This window comes from Epinephelus moara, chromosome 8 (assembly GCF_006386435.1).
Source record: "Epinephelus moara isolate mb chromosome 8, YSFRI_EMoa_1.0, whole genome shotgun sequence".
NCBI lineage: Eukaryota > Metazoa > Chordata > Actinopteri > Perciformes > Serranidae > Epinephelus > Epinephelus moara.
Window position 1 is genome coordinate 33,181,862 of NC_065513.1, and position 21,390 is coordinate 33,203,251.

The 21,390-nt window shown below is 42.1% G+C and overlaps 1 protein-coding gene across 1 annotated transcript in view; it reads right to left on the bottom strand.

The window, feature by feature from the left end:
- Positions 1-21,390, bottom strand: part of gak (cyclin G associated kinase) — a 37,193-nt gene that overhangs the window by 3,107 nt on the left and 12,696 nt on the right. Inside the window, exons 7-27 of the mRNA XM_050049924.1 lie at positions 19,831-19,920; positions 19,435-19,570; positions 18,805-18,917; positions 15,784-15,862; positions 13,752-13,869; positions 9,722-9,771; positions 9,356-9,504; positions 9,031-9,153; positions 6,160-6,293; positions 5,872-6,066; positions 5,635-5,752; positions 4,679-4,758; positions 4,323-4,516; positions 4,008-4,169; positions 3,631-3,797; positions 3,272-3,524; positions 3,013-3,186; positions 1,242-1,379; positions 1,060-1,146; positions 623-904; positions 222-370 (exon numbers count right to left, since the gene is read on the bottom strand). Of these exons, the coding sequence (XP_049905881.1) occupies positions 222-370; positions 623-904; positions 1,060-1,146; positions 1,242-1,379; positions 3,013-3,186; positions 3,272-3,524; positions 3,631-3,797; positions 4,008-4,169; positions 4,323-4,516; positions 4,679-4,758; positions 5,635-5,752; positions 5,872-6,066; positions 6,160-6,293; positions 9,031-9,153; positions 9,356-9,504; positions 9,722-9,771; positions 13,752-13,869; positions 15,784-15,862; positions 18,805-18,917; positions 19,435-19,570; positions 19,831-19,920 (2,991 nt within the window). The remainder of the gene's footprint in view (positions 1-221; positions 371-622; positions 905-1,059; positions 1,147-1,241; positions 1,380-3,012; positions 3,187-3,271; positions 3,525-3,630; positions 3,798-4,007; positions 4,170-4,322; positions 4,517-4,678; positions 4,759-5,634; positions 5,753-5,871; positions 6,067-6,159; positions 6,294-9,030; positions 9,154-9,355; positions 9,505-9,721; positions 9,772-13,751; positions 13,870-15,783; positions 15,863-18,804; positions 18,918-19,434; positions 19,571-19,830; positions 19,921-21,390) is intronic.

Genomic DNA, 21,390 nt, shown 5'->3' on the forward strand with positions numbered 1-21,390 from the left:
TCAACATCTGGAAGCTGCCTGGTACAACCACTGGGGGTTAAGGACCTGGCTTAAAAGGTACCTCAGGGGTGGTAATGCCGCCACAGTCACTTCTCCCTACTAGACATATTCTGCAACTCCCAGGATCTGACGGCGATCCTCCAGTCATGGGCAAATGCATTAAATTCACATTTCACCCACCAACACTGTAACATTTCTTCCACGCGTATTTAGTTTGTTACCTGTAATTTAAGTGGATCAATGTCTTTTGTGATCTCCTGTCTCCTCATTTCAGCGATGGTCCTTGGTCCCTTCCTATCAGGCCTCGAGGCAAAACCCTGAGTTGACAGCAGGTCCTCAAAATCGTCCTCCTTTACCTTCGGTTTGGGGCCTGCGTTACAAGAGAGAGCAGAGAAATTACGGTCTGACACAATACTGTCCATAAATATAACAAATTCCTTTAATTTTCATTCTCCTTTTTTAGCCACTGGTGAATTCCAGTGCTTATTACTAATCACATTTACTCATTTCTATAAGCTGAGGAAAACCATATTTTAGCAATATTTGAGTAATAATTGTGTTAAATCAAACATAAAAATGACTCGATAACAAATCCCTTCTCGTCCACTCAAATGTCTCTTACCAAATCCAGGCCCCCGAACTCCTCTCTCCTCTCTCCCACCAATCACACTGGAAAAGTTGAGGTTGTAGTTGGGTTTAGTGGGCTGTGCGCCTGCAGACTGAGATGCAGAGGGTGCTTTGGGTGCAGGTCCTTGTCCTGATCCAGCCATCCAAGGTTTGCTCTGGGCTGAAGAGGGTCTTGCTGACTGCCAGGGCTGGGCTTGAGGCTTAGCAGAGGAGGAAGTGGAGGAGGAGGGAGTCTTTGCGCTGAAAGAAGGCCCGGAAAAATTACTGCTGGAGGAACCTGCAAGAAACAAGGAGAAATTAAAGTTAGTTATTTGAGATGAACTCATGAGTGAAGATTTGTCTGATAAGGGCATTTTCCTGTTTGGGATCACTGCTCACAGTCAGCACAGTATCACCTTTACCAGCCACTGGACATCTGATCAGGCCTCTTACCTGGTAAATTGGTGCCCAGGTTTCCGAGGTCGGCGAAGGGATCAAAGGTCTGAGACTTGGCCTTCGACATAGACGCAGCACTAGAAGCTACAGAGAGTAACAATATGCGAGTTAGATTTTTCTTCTCATCAATTTCAAGATTATCTAAAACACAAATTCCTACATAATGTTCCTCCACCCACCTGTGTTGGTATAACTGGGTTTGCTGGTGGTGGCACTCATGCTAGCGTTGGTGCCAGCTGCCCAGCTGTCCCACCCTCCCAGCAGGTCTGGCTGGCTGGCTGATGATGTCATCTTAGGGGTATCATTCACTAGCTTATCTGTTAAGACACGATATAATACAGTATCACCAATTAAGTTTTTTTTGCATGTTGCCATCCGCCATGGCTTGCAGCAGACGGCAATAGAGGAAGAAATGTGACATCAGCATTAGTGTTTGCAGAAGAACTAGAACTAGAACTAAAATGATTTAGAGACCCCCTCTAATTAAAAAAAAAAAAAAAAAGGTTTTTTCCCTTGTTAAAGCTATAGTTGGTAATCCTGTTCAGAAACACTTCTTGTTATACTGGGTGAAATGGTCCTTCCATCCTGAGAGTAGTCAATACATAATGTGTTCAGAAAAAGGGATGAAAAAAACCCGACCTCTGTGGCAGCTGCAGGCCTGTAAAAACTCTGACCAATCCCTGCCATTCGGTGCGAATGGAAAGAACCAATCAGATGCCTTCATGTCTCGTCCTGCCCAAGCCCCCCTCCCTCCCTCCTCCCTGCGTGCAATCATCACGTGTCACCGTTGCTGGAAATATTCAGCACACTCCTCAGCAGAAATACCGAGTTAGCAGGAATTTGCTGAGCAATGGCAGAGAAAATGCAAAAGTACCACTTCCAGCATTACTTGTAACGGCTCGCCCCGCTAATCAGGCTGAAAAAAGAAAGTCGGAGGCAGAAAAGGCTGCGAAGAAAAAGGCTTTGGATAAAACAAGAGGACAAACCAGACATCAACATCGGTGCAGCTTTGGAATGGTGGAGACAACTGAGGGAGCTGAAGGGCCTGTAAAGTGATGCACAGGTTGCTGTCTTTCTGTTGGACAGGTAATTATTTGTTTGCTTCGGGGGGATTTGTTATTTTACTCGGCTCTCCTCTGCCCTGCTGACTTCTACTGCAGGATGCGCGTTCAAGTTTGTGGAACCGTGGCTTTGGACGGAGCACTGACGGGAGGGGGAGGAGGGGGTGGAGCTCAGAGGAGGTGCCGCTTTCAAATCTTGATAGCTCTCCAACATTACGAACTATAGCTTTAATCTGTCCGTATGGTGCTTCTTATATGTAACATGACAGGGTTTCATATGTCACATACAGGGCTTTCCATATCATTAGCATAATGCTGCAGTAAAATAAGGCCCATCAGAGGAGGAGCCAGGCTACATATCAGTATTTTGCAAGCTCAGTTTCACTTTGACTCAACACATCAGAGCTGCCAACCTGGAACAAGGTTTATCAAGACTAGCAAAACATTATTACCTGTTTTATAATGTAGTCAAGCCAAAGGCTATTATTATCTATAACTGTTTAGAAGCAAAGGTTTGTGTGTTTGTTGAGCACAGTCAAAGGTGAGGAGGTATGTCCGAGCTGCAAGTTAGAGACTGAGGGGCGGGGCTTGTTTGCATATTCATAGATCCACAGATACTAATTGAGGCAAAGGTGTAGAGTTACATTTTTAAGGATTTTTTTTCATGGAGAAAACTTCTAAATATATAATTCTGATGAACAGAGATGAGTTTTTAGGGGTTTACTCACTGCCAAGAGAGGAACTTTAAGATACTGTTGGTTTGCTGCTGCTCAGTTGCAGAAAAGTGTGTGTAAATAATCAATATATCTCCTAAAGGAGACTGAGATATGATGCGGCAGCAGAGTAGCATTGGACAGGTGGGACATGGTGCTGTAGCTGATGTACTCACTGAGGTTGAAGAGGCTTGTGTTGGAAGCAGGAGCGGGGTTACTGTGAGCTGAACCTTCAGAACCCAACAGGTCTCCAAACAGGTCTGGACCAGAGGCCTGCCGAGATGAACCCACGGTGGAGCTGACACCAGAGCCAGACCCCATCCCAAACGGATCGAACAGGTCGCCCATGGCTGCAGGGAGGGAGAAAAAATGCATTAACTTGAAAGTTTTCTTTTACAACAAAGCAGTCAGCACTTATTAAGCCTCGGCCCTTACATTTTGAGTCTGATGTGGCCCCACTGGCTGGCCCACTGAAGAACAAGTCTTCCTGCACCGCTCCTGTCTGACCACCAGGGGGTGCAAACAGGTCGTTGAGGAGGTCGCTGTTGCTAGATGCAGCTTTCATTCCTCCCTGGGCTCCTTGATGAGGAGCAGAGGAGGACGATGAGGACATGGACGGGTCGGAGTTCAGTCCCAAGAGGTCAGCTGTGTCACCGACAGGAGATTCCTGGGCTGCAGGAGGGGAGGTCTGAGGGGAGGAAGGGATGACAGGAAAAGACAGAGATAATTAGAAGGGTGGAGAAAGAACATATTTTGGCTCTACTGATAAAGAAAGTCATACTGTCTCTCCCCACCTGGAAGTCAGCATCAAACAGCGGCTCGCTGGGGTCACGTGACAGTGGCTCCCCACTGGGGGCAGAATAAGAGTAGGACTCTCCTTCTGATTGATCGCTCACATCCTCCTGGTCATTCATTGATCCTCCTCCTTGACTGTCTGAGGCATCTTGAGGGCTGCCCACATCTACAAATACAGGAAGCTGCTCAGTGGATATTTTAAGACACCTGATGTTACTGTGGAATCACTCAGTGAGGGGGAGGGTGGTAAATCAAGAGGTCAGGGAATGTTTCATGTTTTGATTTGAATACTGATGCTGTATGAGGGAAAAATGTAGATGAGTTTGCCAAGAAATTTTAAAGCTAAAATATCATCACAAGAACAAAAGTGCCGTACCTTCCCAATCTAGTGTCTGGAAGAAGTTGTTGGCGTTGTTATCAGTGCTCACAGGAGATTCTGTTTCTGTTGCAGTGGAGCCTTCGGGGGTCTGAGCTGGCTGGGGCGACTCTGAGTCATAAAATGCTGAGGAGCCTGGCTGACGAGGCAGCTCGGGCTTACCTGTGGTGATTAAAGTTTCATGTTTAGTTCATACGCATGAGTAAATTAGAGAAAATTGTAGAAAAACATGCCTCCAACGAGGAGGGAAAAGGAGAAAGATGTCGCAGTAAAGCAAACCCTAGAGCCTGGATTTTACAAAGAACTGCCACCTACCAAATTTGCTGAGGATTTCCTGCTGCTCATCGCGAGAGGAGAAAAGGATTTTGGGGTTGAGGCCCTTGGTTTGGAAGCCCTCCCAAGGAGGGGTCTTGGTGGTGGGTCTGTCTCTGGGTTCCACCTCGATGTCCAAGTTAACCTGGAACAAGTCTGGGTACTTCTCCTGGATGTCACAGGCGTCTAAGTCATATCTGATGAAAAACAATGATATGCAGCATATTTAACAGTTAATTAGAAAGCAAGAAATGTGTTGTAGTTGACATTACTGTAGAGGAAATAAAAGATCTGAAGCTTTGAGTGTCAAAGATCTTGTTTAGTCAAAAGTAATGCATTTCTGAAAATTGTGTACACACTTGGCAAACTTGACAGTGGTCGCATTTCTGGGGACAAAGCCTGTGTGGAACTGGATCTGAAACATCTTCATGGATGCCATCTGAAACAAAACATTAAATTGTTTAAGATAAGCTTTTCTGTCCAAAATGTTTTCACAGTTGATGTGTTACACTTAAAGTGTAGCCAGGGTACTTTTAAACCTGGCCCCTATTTTCCCATGTTTTTGTGTCCAAGAGACGACAATTTTTTAAATGTACTGAGCGAGAGGGCTGCAGCCGGCAGCTGCAAAACAGGCTGCAATGTAAATACTCGGGGCATTTTACGTTCGCTGAAAGTGCTCGTTTTTGCCACTGACAGGCTTAGATTGTTATTCTACAGTAAGTGTCTGACAACATTATGGAAAGGATCCCTACAGAGACAGACCTTTCTGTGACATAGTAAGATCCTTTTTAACCAGAAACAGCCCTGAATTCGTTGTTGCCAAAGCCACAAGACTCAATTAAATGAGCAGAAATCATCATAAAACACACTTCATTTGAAGTCAAAATAAAACCCCTGTTAGATGTACATGTAAAAAAAATGCAGGCTCTATACACGCTTAAATTACTCTTTATTACTAGTGGGTCTGGCAATAGTAATTTTGGGGCTGTTACTGTTAAAGAAAAGGGATTTTACTCTTTAACAAAAAGGTCTATCTCTGTAAGGATCCTTTCCACAACATTGTCAGACAATCAGAATAATAATCTGAACCCGTCAGTGACAAAAACAAGCACTTAAAGTGAATGTAACTTGATGATACAAACATGCCCCGAGTAGTTCGCTAGGTTTGCCGTGCTGTCTGCAGCCCTGTCGCTCAATACTGGATCAGTTTCAAAAACTGTTGCCTCTGTTAGTTACTTAGAACAAAATCATGGGAACAAAAGGGTCCAGGTTGAAAGATACCAAAGTTACCCTTTAATCTTGTGGCTGTGTGTACCTTAGCCTGTAGACGTCCTCCCAGTGTGGATCTTGCATGGTAGATCACCACCAGCACATCTCCTTGGACTGTCACATTGAGGGGAATCTCCGCTCTCCCATCCTCCATCTTAAAGTCCCTGTGAGGAACAAAAGCGTGAGAGAGAGAGGATGAATAATTGAAACAGCAACATTTGTTTTACTGCTTTTATCCAGGGACAGCTGACAGGCGTTTGTGTGTGTGTGTGTATGAACTTACTTCATCTTGTCGTACTCCTGTGATGTGGTGAGGACTCTCTCGTCTCCAACATAAACTTCACAGAACGGCCTGCACCCGTTACGCTGCTTGTTGAACAGTGGCACAGGTGTCATGACGATGGAGCGAATTGTTATGGGCTTGCTGTGGGGGACGATGGGCTCCTCTGCCATCATGTCGCACATATACTCTATATACCTGCAACAATCAAACGCAAAATCATTTCAATTTTTTATGATTTCTAGGGTCAAATCCAAATATGACAAAATTCCAACCAGTCTGTTTTTGTACCTCTTGTGTGAGGGTGCTATACCAGGCGGGCAGCGTTTCATTGAGAACATGTAGACAGCCGCCTCAGCTGTGGTGAAAAGGCGACAGAAACACAGGAAGGAGCAAACTGCCACCGCTGATGCTGCCCTGCCATCCTGCAGAGAGAAAAGATGAAGGTGACAATTAAAGATACTGCAGGTGTTACACTCCTTATTTTCTCATCATCTACTTCAGTCATGACCTCCTTCCTAGGGATGTAACGATTACCGATATTACGGTAAATCTCGGTTAATTTTTACACGGTAAGAATTACCGTTTATGTTTAAATTAATTGCATTATCGCGGAGGATTATCAGGATATGTAATAACAGCCTCATTCAAGTCTCGCGATGCAGGCGCTGCGTGAATGCGCAGCATGTGTAAACACAAAGAATGAAAACATGGCGGAAGGTGGTGATAGCAGCACTCAGGACATTTCCCCCCCAACTAAACGCACAAAGTCTGAGGTCTGGGCGTACTTTGGGTTTCTGAAGAATGCCGAGGGACAGCTGGTGGAGGACAACTATCCTGTGCGCAGAACATCCAGAAAGAAGGTTGCTGCGAAGGGTAGCAACACTACAAATCTACCGTCATCCACAGCTTTACAGCCAATGCAAGTGATGCCATGCAAACGTCAGTTATTGTGTGAGGGACTGTGATGCCATGCAAACGTCAGTTATTGTGTGAGGGACTTTTACTAAGACTGTCATAATGTGTAACTCTCGACGTATACGGGACATTTGAGCCGTATGTGTCCTCCTAAACGGCGACTAGGTTTTCCGTTTTCGTTTAAGAGCTAATACTAGCTGAGTAGCTAATAGCCGTATTAGCAGCTATGTTGCTAAGTGTTTCAAAACGAAACGGAGCTGAAAACACTGAGCGGAGCCGACAGAATATAAACCGACGTAACGTAACGCTAATTGAGATCAGCTATGATTGAGTCACTGTGATTATGGTTATTGTATGGCGAGCTAGAGTCGATACAGACGGCCAGTTATGCTTTCTCGACATAAGCTCAAGGAAAAACATAAAACGCCCTTAGGGTTTTTTGGTTTCTCCTGCACATTTGTGATATCTATTCTATATAGTGTATGTTTTTTGTTCTACTCTTGCATTGTTTTGTTTTATATATATTTAAATAAATAATATATAAATTGTTTACATATTTTGCTGACTGTTAAGATGCACCAGACAAGTAAGCTTTGCTCCTGTAATTTGTTTACATATTTTGTCATTTAAAATAAAATTTTCTGTTGCTGTGCCAATCCCTTGCCCCTTTAATGTGAAAGTTTCATTTTAATATAAGATTTTGGCTGTTAACATTTTAGTATGATAAGGAAGTTACAAGATTTAGTGAAGTTAGTTTTTTGGACATTTTACAGCGCTTAAAAAAATATCGCGATATTATCGTTTACTGTGATAATTTGGTCACTATAATCGAGATATCAAATTTTCCATATCGTCACATCCCTCAGAGGGACTGAGGCTTCGTTCACATTACAGGGCTTAATGCTCAGTTACGATTTTTTTCCCCCTAGATCTGATCTTTCTGCCTAGACTGTTCATATTCATGTTCTAAGCAACCCATATCTGACATCAGTATGAATGGATCTCTGCCCTGACATTGTGACAACCCGGACAATTTTTCCCGGACCCACCGGAAACTCTCGCTACTTGTGGAAAAAAAACCCTATATCCGGGGAGTCAAAAAGAGAGAGGCAGAGAGAGACGGCAGAGCAGTGGGCCGGTCGTGAGAGCATCAGAGCTCTGTGCGCGAAACAGACAGAGAGAAATAACGTAGCTAGGCCGTTTATGCCTCTCGTTGGCCACAATTGCTGCAACCGACATCCGTAGGCCTACTCACCTCCTCACGCCATAGATCCTCTCATCTGGACACACACGTGGAACAAAGTACCGCGATCAGCTGATCCGGTCACATTTATACACCCTCCCGGAAAAACCCACAAAGCCTACACAGCCCGCAGCTCACGCACACACACTGACGGGAACTGTAAGTAGGAAGACGGTTTTTTTTTTACTTTATTGACTGATTTGACAAAAGGAACTGAATTGAAAAACAAACTGATTTGTTTTCTTTTGTTTTTGGTCACGTGACCAATAACATCACACACAAGTGGATTGGAACAACAAAGAAGTCACATTTTCGAGACACAAGCAGTTGCGAAAAAAAAAAAAGAATGACACGTGACAATTCCTGACAATTCGTCATATGTTGAGGATGAGGGTGAGGCGGCGCAGGAACGCAAAAGCCATAGCTATAGCTCTATCTGCAGGTATTGCTATTAGTTCTGTGGAGGGAGAGGTGTGGGTGGGGGAGAGGAGTCAGGAGTGGTCGGGCTGCAACATGGTGGGTTTCACAAAACAGTCCTTCCAAAACTTTAGGACGTCCAGGGGCTAAATTCTAATATCTCTGTTGGCGCCTCACGACAAGGCTGTCAAGGTATAAGCTATCCCTGTCAAAAACCATCTGGCAGTTTGGCTCTATTGGCTGCCTACCACAGCAGCAAAACAGCTACAGCAGCCTTCTGCAGTTTCAACTGAGCGCTCGGAAACTGTACGGAGTGTGGTCTGCACCTGCACAGTAAAGTTTGACGTGAAAAAAAAAACATGGATGTAAGGGAAAATGTTTAAGGAATGGTTCTAGGACCACAAATAAAAGTGGCTGGGAAAAAAAAATCTGATTTCTGTATCCACCCTACTCTGAAAAAATAAGATCTGTATCACATGAGAGCAAATAAAAAAAATGGATTGGGGCCACATTGCTTGTAATGTGAGTGTAGCCCAAGTCATTAGTCATCTTAGTCATCTAGTAGGTGGTGAGAAATTACTCACCAGACAGTGTACTATACAGATGTTCCTCTGGTCCTGTTTGAGCCATAGATGCATGTTCTTACACACACTGTAGAGGCTGCGGAGGTTGGGGGCACGGCGCACTTGCCAGTTACACTCTGAAACCTACACACACATACAGACACACATGAATACAACAGGAATCTTGTAAAGCTGTACACAAATGTAGGGATAGCCCTACTTTATATATTATATATTGAACTTAACAAACTATCCACTCATAGCAATGACATATCCACACTAAGACAGGGGAGTTTGGTGAAGTCACACTCTGACACACATCCACCTACAAACACATGCTTCATACCCTGTTGTGGAATCGAGAAGGCCTGTACGATCGCCTGGAGAGGTTGTAGACAGCATAGTGGCCAGCATGACGTGAATCCAGGAAGAGACGGACGTCCTCAATGTTGTTCTTTATCGCTGACTCCACCCCCTCTGCTGGGAAGGACATGACTACACACACAAATACAGAGAAAGATAAGTAAATATTACATCACAGGTTTATCCCTTTCTTGAAATGTTTAACAGTATCGAAGATATAATGTCACATCACTTTCACTTTAGCCACGTGTGACTGGAATTATCTCTGACGCCATTTTCATCATGTAATCTACAATAATGACTTAATGACAACATCTATGCAGGTAAAGAGGGTTAAAAAGGTGCCTACCTGCTATTCTGGAGGTGATGTATGAAATATCTAGGTCCCCTTTGGCATAGCTGTAAGAGATATTACAAGCGCACTTATGAGAGGAGTAGGTAAACAACACAGTAGGGAGGACAAACACAAATCACTACAAGAAATAAAACAGTTTGACTAATATCTGGGAGACTGCACAGATACAGCCATTAACAAACAGCTGGTTCAGTAACAAGAAAGCTTCAATTACGATATACTAATATGACTCTGGATCTGAATCCACAATGCTGCAGGATGGAAATCTTCCTAATAGATGTCTGAATGGGTATCTCTGCCAGGGCTACCACACAATGCAGATTTTCAAACAGTTTCAATGAGGGCCGTCCCACAATCATGCAAACTGTGGGGCTAAAAAAACCGTTGTCTTAATGTAGCACATGCATCTTGCAGATGCTTGTGGTTGCATGGGAGTATCATTACTGCCAATAACGTCTTGGTATATCATTATTTTTGGCAGCTATTACACGGCTTCTGATTCTGATCAGTCAGTTCTGATCTTAGATGCTTAGTGAAAGCAATAAAATCCTTTTTAAATCATTAGAATAATTTTTTTGTCAGTATTTTGTGACAATAGTAGCCATGTAATAAGCGGGACAATGTACAGGGAGCGGGTCATTATTGCATATTTCTCAGTGACGACCCACTCCCTGTACGTTATTCCTTACTTAACTGATGTAGAGTACACTACATTGAATTTTACAGCAAACGAAATCATATTGGAACAATGACAACAGCAAAAACAATGCAATATGATTCCAACCAAATATCAGAATTGAGTACACACAAACTGTAGGCCAAGCAGAGAATTTAATCTATCTATGTTGCTGACACTCAATTGTATCTGTGTGGTGTCAGGACAGACAGGTAATGCCAGTTAAGACACAGATTTAGCTGAAATGGTGATTAAGTAAGCAGTGGAGCCAAATTCACTCATCCATTCAATCAGTCATTCATAAAGGCAAGTGATTCCCAACCACGGGTACACCTGAAGTTGCCCGGGGGAACGTGGAAAGATTGTAGCTCAATTACTTTGGAAAAAAACATAAGGAACTTATAATTAGAATAACAAAAAAAAATCCATATATTGTGTTCATCGAGTGCATTAAAAGTTAGAAAGTGAGCAGAGATGTTAAAACAGTTAAAAGTGATGAATAAATGGTTGAAACAAATACCTAAAGGTATGGATAAGTTGTTAAAATCTAAATAAATTAAGACAGATAAATGCTGAAATGGCTTTAAGTAACGGAATAGCAGTTGAGGTCGCTAAAAGTAAACGAAAGGTTGAAATAAATAGATGTATCAAGGAAGGGGTGCTTGAGTTCACCTGACAGAGCTGGGAGTACATCTGACAGAAAAGGTTGGGAACAATTAAAAGATAACTGCAATGCTTTTCAACCTGCTTTTCACACATTTTAGACTAAGTGATTAATGTTGACAGCAATTTTTAAAATTGGCCCAGTATTGAGAGAGAACAGGCTGCAATTTAATGTTATTGGACTATTGCACAATCTATTTACATCTACTGAAAGTGCTTGTTTTTGCCACTGACAGGCTAAAATTGTTATTCTAAGTGTCTGAAAATATCAGGAAAAAGACTCTACAGGAATAGACATTTCTGTTAACGAGTAAGGTCCTTTTAACCAGAGGCAGCCCCGAAATCGCTATTACCAAACCCACCAGACTCCATTTAAATAAACAGTAATTTTATCATTGCAAAACATACTTTAAGTCAATGGAAACAAAATAAAAGTCACAAAAATCACCTTGGTTTGTCTTTCCACTGTTCCAACAATCACCAACTCTGGTTTGGTTGAAATAAACCTTTAATTCACCCAGTTAGATGTGAAAGTATGTTGACTCTTTATTTTAAATGGAGTTTCTGGTTAAACAAAAAGGGATCTTGCTGTGAAAAAGGCCATCACTTTGTGCAACTAAACCGGCCGATGTAACATGCTCTCTCTCTCCCAGTCAACTGACCACTCCATGTCACTATACTCATAGTAATTATTTATTTTTATAGATAGATATATTTTTAAGGTATCCCTGTTTGCCTATATACGAGTGTCTTTGATGGTTATGGATACAGATATATTGCATGCTGTTCATTTGTTTTGATATTTGATGTCTATTGCTTAATATATACAGTATTCATTTACTATGTATTTTATATTATGTCAGAACCACATCCAACTATCCTCAAACTATATGGAGATTGTGTGTTGATCGTGTGGCAAGAAAAAAAGGATAATTGAGACAGAAAGTGACATTTGGTTTGTTCTAACCAGATACCCTTCAGTGAACCTGGATTTCTATACTAACCAGTTACAGCTATCGAAGTTCTACCTCTATAGGAGTTCTTTCCATAATGTTTTCAGGCACTTTTAATACCAAAAACAAGCACTTTTAGTAGATGTAATTTAACGGTGCACAAATGCCCCGAGTGGTTACAGCCCTTTTGCTCCTGCTGCTGGCGACAGCGGTCTTGCTGAATACTGGACCAATTTCAACAATGTCTGTTCCTATTAGTCAATTAGACACAATGTGGGAAAATGGGGTCAAGATAGAAAAGTACCGAAGTTACCCTTTAATAAGGCTATGGATAAGGCTGTCTGCTTTAGAAAGCTTAAATCGGTTAAACCCTTTTCTCATTACCATTATATGACTGTCATTATATGACTGGTATAACACAGGCGGCTAAATTAAAAATAAGTCATTGTCTGAAGCAGGTGGTTTAATGCACCTTTCAAACAAAGTGTATCATTGCTACACCACCAGCTCTTTAATCTCTAACCTCTTATTGACCAGTCCATTAATTTCCTGTACCATGCACAGAGAGTATGTTCCGGTTGTTCTGTCTTTTGCAGCTATCATTTTTCTAATCATCTGACCCTTCCATTCACTCTTCAAATGATACTCATCTGTCCATTCACATGACGCTCTGCACTCATGCAACTGAATTATTGAATGTGTGATGTTAGGATCAGCAAGCTGTGATGGTGGACACGGCACAGCAGAAGGCTTAGTAGGGTTTCTCTTCCTCTAAATCAAACACAGACTACAGGAGCACACAGAGCAACGCATGAGCTGACGCACTTCACTGACCCATATTTACCTTGGGTTGCTAGGTGATGGACACATAGTGGGACCATGAGGGGTTGGGACAGAGAAAAGAAACAACAAAAAATAAACAAAATGACTAAACAAATGGAACAAACCGATGAGAGAGTAACCAAATGAAACATCAAACCTGAACGGACATGGGTAGAGTTAAAGGAACACTTTGCTTATATCAGTCATAGAGGCCACCTGTCTGTGACATCAACAGTCAATGTCAATGATTGATGCAGCCAAGTGGAGCAGACTAGATTACTCCCACCATCCCAACTACAAAGACAGATAACTCTGCCAGAGTGTCAGAGCGGAGAAGCACATCTCAGACAGCCGAGTAGCAAAATGTTCCTTTTAAAAAGGTAAAACTGGGGGGCAGGGTAGGTGTGAGTATAAATGCTTACAGGGACGATTTGCAGGTGGACAGTTATCAACATTTACTTCAGGTTGATGCGACTGTGATGAAACATGATGACTGATAATTGACCATGAGTGCATACTTTCAGTGCGCTAAATTTAAAGTCTACAGTCAGCTGATTTTTCACCATCATCAAATTGCATTTAATGATTACTAAAGCAAACATGGTGGTGGAATTGCCTTATTTAGAAAAGTGGGCATATGGGAGGTTGCAGTAGCTCGTGCAAAATGTGAAAGGTTTAACTTAACGCTCAGGCAACTTTACAGGCTGGCAACTTAAAAACAATGTGGCTCATGAGATCAGTTCAACAACATATGCCCTTATTATGCCGAGTGAGCAAAGAACCGACTGTCAGGCTGAATGAATAAAGCATGAGTGCTAACATAACTGTAATGACAATAAAGATTAACTGAAAATGGGATATGGATAAATACAACAATGAAAATCATTGCAACAGGGCTGAAGGATCTTACCTGGCTACTGACTGGATGACCTTAGAGGAAGTGTCCTTTATGTTAGTCAGGAAGCGCTCGGTTCCTCCCCGTAAGATATCAAAGAGGCCGCTGCCCGCCTGATCAGGATCGTATATGCCTGTAGGTGTTGTCGGGGAAAAGAGAGAATGCAAAATATGACAGATTTGCAGACACTGTCATAGCACTGACATTGGGTTTAGCTAGAGAACTCAGGGTCACAGTTTTACCTTCCCACCCATCATCTAATCAGGGTTCCCACACATTTCAGAACTATTCCATGACTTTTCAAGTACCCATAATAAAATATTCACGAGCATTCACAACATATAACAGAAACATTGCTTCATGTAAAGAAAAGGCTTTACAAAAGTAGTAGTGGGGCATAGAGGTGTGGAAACCCTCATGACCCTACATGTTAACTCACACTGTCACAACATTATTTTTCCTCTTTCTTCTCTTATTCAAACATATCAGATTAAAACTGTATTCAAATATAATTCTAGCTAGCATGCATATACTGAGGGAGAAGCTCACTCACGATAAATGCTTTTACACACGCACACACTTCACGACAATAAAAAGTGGTAAATACATTGGATAGAATCAGCTGCTTTCAGCTGTGGTGGAGCTGCCAGATGTTGAGATACAACAACAGGCAGAGGACTCAGGCTGACCCAACATCATCGGGTCAAATAGTGTGAATGGACAGAAGGACTGCAGCCGCTCCTCAACAGAGAGAGAGCAAACATCTTCTGCCTTTCGACAGATGGTTGGCTGTGCATAAATCCTCTTAATGGACGGTACACAACCTGCACGTGTGCGTGTGTATGCGTATTGTTGTTTGTGTGAAGAGAAAAGCCTATTATGCTTATTTGGAAAAAAAGGTACAGATAAACGACAGAAATATAATTTTGTCACAAAGTTCTTCCTCTTAATCTTAATTCAAGTATCCTAAAACAGAAGAATGAGCCATTTTTCGAGCTTGTGTACTTTGCCTCAGCCTCTTCAGACATACTGAAGGGTATGAAAACACTCACAGTCATAGTGCCAAATGCCAATATGTGGTCTGTGGCTGTAAAGTTTGTTTCTCTAACACCTATTTTGGCAGGTAATCAATCCTGTGAGTGCTCTTTTCTATTCTGCTACAGATTAATACTAGAAAACCTTATAAACTGAGCAAGCCGGCTGTACTTATGTAAAGCTCACCTCACTGAACATATTGCACAAGCTACACGAGAGCCTTTTGGCCTCGGGTTTACACTCAAGATCAAACAAGGTTAGTGGGTTACAGAGTAACTAGAATACGGTGCTTACACATGGAAGCAGTGACTGGAACCAAACTATACTGCTCTCTTACTGCTTCGTAATGACTGAGAAATGCGAGATGGGAAATTTATGATGATTCTATAAGTCATCATCAAGGCTTATATGATAATTTCTCAAACATCTGAGGATCTGGGACTGATCTACTGACTGTTGGTCATGACCCCACTTACTCCTTAGGAGGCGGAGACTTTTTTTTTTGTTAATGTGGTCACAGTAAATTAACCAGATTACTTATTACCATGTGTGACTCTCAGTGATATGGGTGGGGTCTTGGGAGTGTGGATATGTGAGGACATGTGTCCCTGGCTGATTAGAAATGAGGGATGGCTTAATCACACTGAAAAGGCATAATTTAGCCAAAAAATTTTAATCTATGCCTTTTTTTTTTTTTAGTAAAAGCAAGCAATTATATTTCAAGCTTGTTAAAGTGCAGCATAGCAAATCTATGGCTCTGCTAAAGGTCCCTTATCGGGTTATAAGATGTTCTTCAGCAAGTCAATGAGCTGCTAAAATTTCACTTTTGGAAGCAAAACACTGACATGACGCTACTGCTCTGTTTTAAGAGAGGTTTCAACTTCACACCTCCCCTACCTTTATGTGTAAACACTTCACGAAAGGGACAACAAACACAAACCTGTAATCTCTCTAACAAACACTGTCCCAAACCCACATTGAGCGTAATATTGTCATGCACACAAACCTTTACCTGCATTGTTGTGGACGTTGTGGATCTGCATGGGCGGCTGGGCTCCGTTGTTGCCAAAACCTCCGTTCTGCTCCAGCAGCTGCAGACATTCATAGCCGTCAAACACTGGACGCCAACAGTAGTACGCACTCAACATTGTTACAGGTAAGTCAACAAAATACGGACTAAGTTGACAGTAGCCGGGAGCTATGCTTTTGCCTACGATGATCAAAGCAGATTGTCCTTCAAAATGCAAAAAATGGTCATTTTAAAAAATGTAAATAATGCCAAAAACTATGTTCCAGAAAAGATACAAATTAGCCTGCATAGAAAACCGTGGTCAGACGACCACAAATACAGGACCAGAAAAACAGCACCAATCAAATCCTGATTGTTAAGCAACTGGTCTCCTCTCTGTCCCTTATGTGCAATCCCCAGTGCAAAGGAATCCCAAAAAGTAGCACAATCGTAACACTTCAGCTAAAAAAATAGTTTGTGTCAGACGCTCGATAAAACTATTTTCAGATGACTCCTGGAGTGTCTGTGTTAAAGGCAGCCAGACAGCCTCTGCGTCTCGCTTCCCCTCTGAGTTGTCTACCGCATTTCCCTCTCAGTATTTCACTTCCATCTCTGCTCCCTTTCCTTCACAAGTTTTCTGCTCTCCCTCCTCTCTGCACCATCACACAGTCTGCCTCTCCATATGTCTGTGCTGTGAAGCAGCAGAGAGAGGAGGAGGAGGAGGAGGAGAGGAAGAAGAAGAAGGAGGATTATAATCTCCTTATGTCCAGCAGGGAAACCCCTTCTTAACCCTAATCAGATCAGCAATCGCTAAATCTGCCCTCACTCTGCACATATTTACCGGCCTTATCAAGATGCTGTTTGGTAAAAAACATTGGTTGGGATACAGAAGAACCCAGTGCTTCAGTTTACCGATTTGTTCTGAGCAATGGAATTATCTGAGAATACGATGACAGAAGTGAGTGTGTGCAGTACTAAAGCACAGGAAAACAGGTGGTAACCAGTGTACGATTTCCAACTACAGAGAAAATACTTAAATATTCTTACTTTTAATTGTGACAGAAACATAATTCAGGATAAGTACACTGGCTCAGCTTTACGTATGTCAGTCAAGGGTTCATTGCACACCAGGACGTTGTTGGAAGAAATACGAATGAGTGTAAATCTGGAGATTTCTGACACTGAAATCAGCTTTTCATACTCTTAAATCACAACTGCGGCTGTGGATTTGGTGATAAGTACCAGGATTTGTGTTAAGAATCATAAGAGGCTGTGGCTGCTTAGTTGGTCATGGCCAGCCACCATGCAGGATAAAATGCTTATCTATCCCAAAACCTTGGCGAAAATCTCAAATCTGATTAGCTGCTGTGGGTGGTAGATAAAAAAAACAAAACGCTCTTCTGCCACCCCAAAATACTGCTTTACAACTGAAGTGTTGATATCACTTCAGGTCCCAGTTGCACCCATTTTCCACCTCTACATGTCTCTGTCTCTTTGGACCCTCTAGGACCAAGCCAGCTGGGAGCAGAGGAGCCTGGGAAAGAGAATACAGACTCCTTTGAGCCTGCCTGTGTGTGTGTGTGTGTATGCGAGCGTGCGTTGGTTGCATTTGAGAGTGAGCGTGTGTAACCACACCAGCAATTTGAGAGAACGAGTGTGCGTGCATGTTTACACACACACACAGTGGAAGAGGCCGTGTGGTCGGCCTGTCAATAGCCTCTCAGACACCGAGGATGTGCCCCTGTGTCTCCGCAAATCAACTTGTTTACTCCAAACTGCACTCGGGGAAAGTTGCCACTCTACCTAATACCTCACGCAGAAGCAACTAGACAGTCAGAAATAAGAGAACAATTTCAAATGCATTCTCATTCGTCTCTTGGCGAGGAGAACAGAATAATTTATCAGCCGCAGGCATAATTTGCCTCCATTTCCCTGGTGATACTCTCTGAAAATCTGCTCTCTCTTTGTTTTAACCAAGACCCAGTGACTTTCCCGTCAAGATAAGGGCTTGAAATATAGCACCAAAAACAGCAACATAACAACACAGCACAGCACAGTAAATATCTGTGTGCTAAGGATAACATAACTACATGATGGTGAAAAGATTTGGAGGAGTTTTACTGTATTGTCACTTCTAAAAGGGTAACTGGTATTTTTTTAACCTGGACTCTATTTTCCCAGTTTTGTTTGAAAGTGACAGATGCAAACAATTCTTGAAATTAGGCCAGTACTGAGCAAGATTGCTGCAGCCGGCAGTGGCTTAACGGGCTGCAATGCTGTACACCGTTAATTTACATCCACTAAAAGTGCTTGCATTATGGAAAGGATCCCTACAGAGACAGACCTTTTTGTTACAGAGTAAGATCCTTTTTGTTAAACAGAAACAGGCCTGAAATTGCCAGTCAAAGCCACCAGACTCCATTCAAATAAACGGTAATTTTAGCGTGCGTACATCCAGCATATTTTCACATCTAACTGTGTGAATTTGGGGTTTATTTCAACCAAACCAGTTGGTAATTGTTGGAACAATGGATTGACAACCCAAGATAGTTTTTTGAGTTGACCTTTATTTCCAACAGCTCTGAATGAAGTGTGTTTTATGATGCTAAAAATACTGTTTGTTTGAATGGAGTCTGCACAGACATCTCTCCTTGGCTCTGCCTTCCCTATGCTCCTTCTATCTACTTATGCTCTTTTCTACCTTTCTATCCATCTAACCCTTTGGCTCCCACTCAGAAACCCCAAGACGGCACTATCACTCCCACTGACAGTCTCAAGTCTGTGCATCCAGGGACTGTAACATCTAGTCCTAAACTGAACTGAACAGTGGATGTAAATTGCGCAAAGTGCACACATACCACTGCTGTTTACCTTGCTGGACCAATTCCCAATCACATAAGTCATTTAAACACAAAAAAACATGAAAAAATAGGGTCCGGGTTGAAAATACACCAAAGTTACTCTTCGAATCTGGAGACATAGTATTTTCTTTACAGCACTGAACACAATCATGCACACACCCACCTCTGTAATGGGAGACTTGGGGTTGACGTTGCGTGCTGCTGCTATCTCCTGGAGCTGGTTGACCAACTCTGTAATGGACAGACGCTCCTCTGGGTTTACCTTCAGCATGGAACCTGGACACCAGGAGGAGGAGGGAGAGACAAAAATATAGAGATGTATAAAGGAAGCAATTCTTGAACAAGACAACAGTAATATCATTTACCAAATTATGTAAATCAAGGATATATATGAGTAATTAGTTACCTAAGGTGAATAACCCAAATAATAAAAATGCACTACATTATTTATTCTGTTGAAGTTTATCATTATTTATATTTTTGTGGCACTGTTAGCAGGAAACAGACAGAATTACATGATCCACCAGGTGGAGCTGTTTAGCCTAATGAGATCAGCCATAACAAGGTACATTCTGTACTGCCAGCATTCCACGTGTCATGGCATTTCTCTGTACCATGTCTGTATGAACACTATGTTTAGGGGTGCAATCCTCAACATACTTGTGTCTCACAAACACAGTAAATTTGAACTGTGGTGACAAATGAGACTTGTGGGCAGAAGCACAGAGGAAAATATAGCAATGGATGAATACAAGAACAGACATGCAGAAAGACACAGAGTGAAGGTACATACGTATGAGGTTGTGATACACAGTGTACTTGACGTCGTTCTGAGGAATGGAGTATTTCCCATTGACGATTTGCAGCTTGGCCCCCTCCTCGAACGGGTGCTGCTTAAAACACAGCAGGTAGAGGATGCATCCTAGGGCCTGTGTGAGAGAGTGGAAATAATAAAGACAACAATAAACTCTCAGGCCACTGAGGAAACGAAAGATGTTGACACAAAACACTATCAGGAGGCAACCTGCTGTGTCCAAACAACTAAGACAAAGGAATGTCTACAGTCTGTTAATGATCCTACAAAATAAATTAGCTTTTAGATTATTTTTATTACACTCAGGATTCTTTAATTATCTTGGATTAGCTGTGACATTGGGGGACAGAAAATAAAAAAGGAAAAAGCTCTGACCCAGATGTCCTGTTTCTCATTGATGGGGAAGTTGGAGTAGAGATCGATCATCTCTGGTGTTCGGTATGCTGGAGTGGTGTTCCTTGTGATCTACACACAAACAGAGAAAGAAAAAAGAAAGTTAACGCACACACACAGCTGTCGGAGCACCGTGGGGTGCTGCGGTCGATAAAACCAGAGCATCTATCCAGCTATAGTCACATGTTGTAAACCTTGGTGAATCTAACTTCATCTGCGTCATTGTTGTTTCTCTGAGAAAGAAGGAAAATGCTTTGACAACCTTGGATTTTTGAGAGCTAAGCGTGAATCAAAAAACAAATAATTTCAATCTAAACTAAACACCTGCCCACCTCAGATTTTCCATCATAAAAATCCTTCCCTGAAGCATCTTCTTTTGTGCTACGAGCGTGAGGACAGGTGCCAGATACACGGCAGATTATTTCATTTAGAAACCAGGGTCTCTGGGGTCCTGCATGCTGAGGTCATCTGTGGCAAAGCTCCTGTGTGCGGGTGTGAGTGTGTGTCCCTGTGGTTATTATGGCAGAAATATAATTAACCTGATTGATCAGCGCTTCCTGGCCCTCAGCTGTTAATTCAGTCAAAGGTTTCTGGTTTCTGTCCAACACCATGACGTCAGAATTGTCACAGATCCCCTTTTTTCCCCTTTTAATTGAAATATTAACTTTCATAGACAGATTAGAGACTATAATGTGCATTGCAAGAAAACTAGCTGTGTCTTTTGTTATTTTATTCAACAAATAAAAACCATTAGTTACTGAAAAAAAGGGTTTGTGTAGTGTGAAGTGTTAATGCAATCACTCAGCTTATTGTCTGTGAAGCAGCAGACCTTAAAGCATGCATTAAAGACATTTGGTATAACAATCTTGTCAAAATCACGCACATAAAAGAGAAAATGGATTCAGTTATAAATGCAGACATTTTCTGGTACACACTATTTCTAAACCAGTGGTTCCTAACTGGTGGGTCGTGGTCTAAAAGTGGGTCGCGGGTCCATTTGGAGTGGACTGCAAAAGACAAAACACAGTTTACTTTGGAGTGCAGTGAATTTTTGGCAGACAGCTTTCATTTTGGAGTGCAGTTTCCTGCTGTAGAGTGAGTGTTTAACAGACAGTTACTTAACAGAGACTGCAAACTAGCTGGACGACATGGTCGAATTCAAGTATGACGCTGAACTCATTAAACTGTGTGGACCTTGAACTAATGACTAAGACAAAATCTGGACCCCGTGGCTGCACCAGTCGGGAACCACTGTTCTCAACTATTTTTAAGTCTCTGCATGTAAAAACTGTATTATATAGATTATATCAATATTATTAGGAAAAAGAAAAAGGATTTTGTGTATGATACAGAGGAAACATCTTCAATTCAATAGTTTTCAATTAATTAGTTCACTTGTGTTCATTTTTGAGTGTGTTCATACATGACAACGTAACTATGGTAATTCTATTATCTCTTCTTGTTTTTAACTTTACTTCAGTGATCCTTCACCTCATGCTGACCTGCCTGCTTCCAGCTGACTACCTGAGGCTGATGCTATGT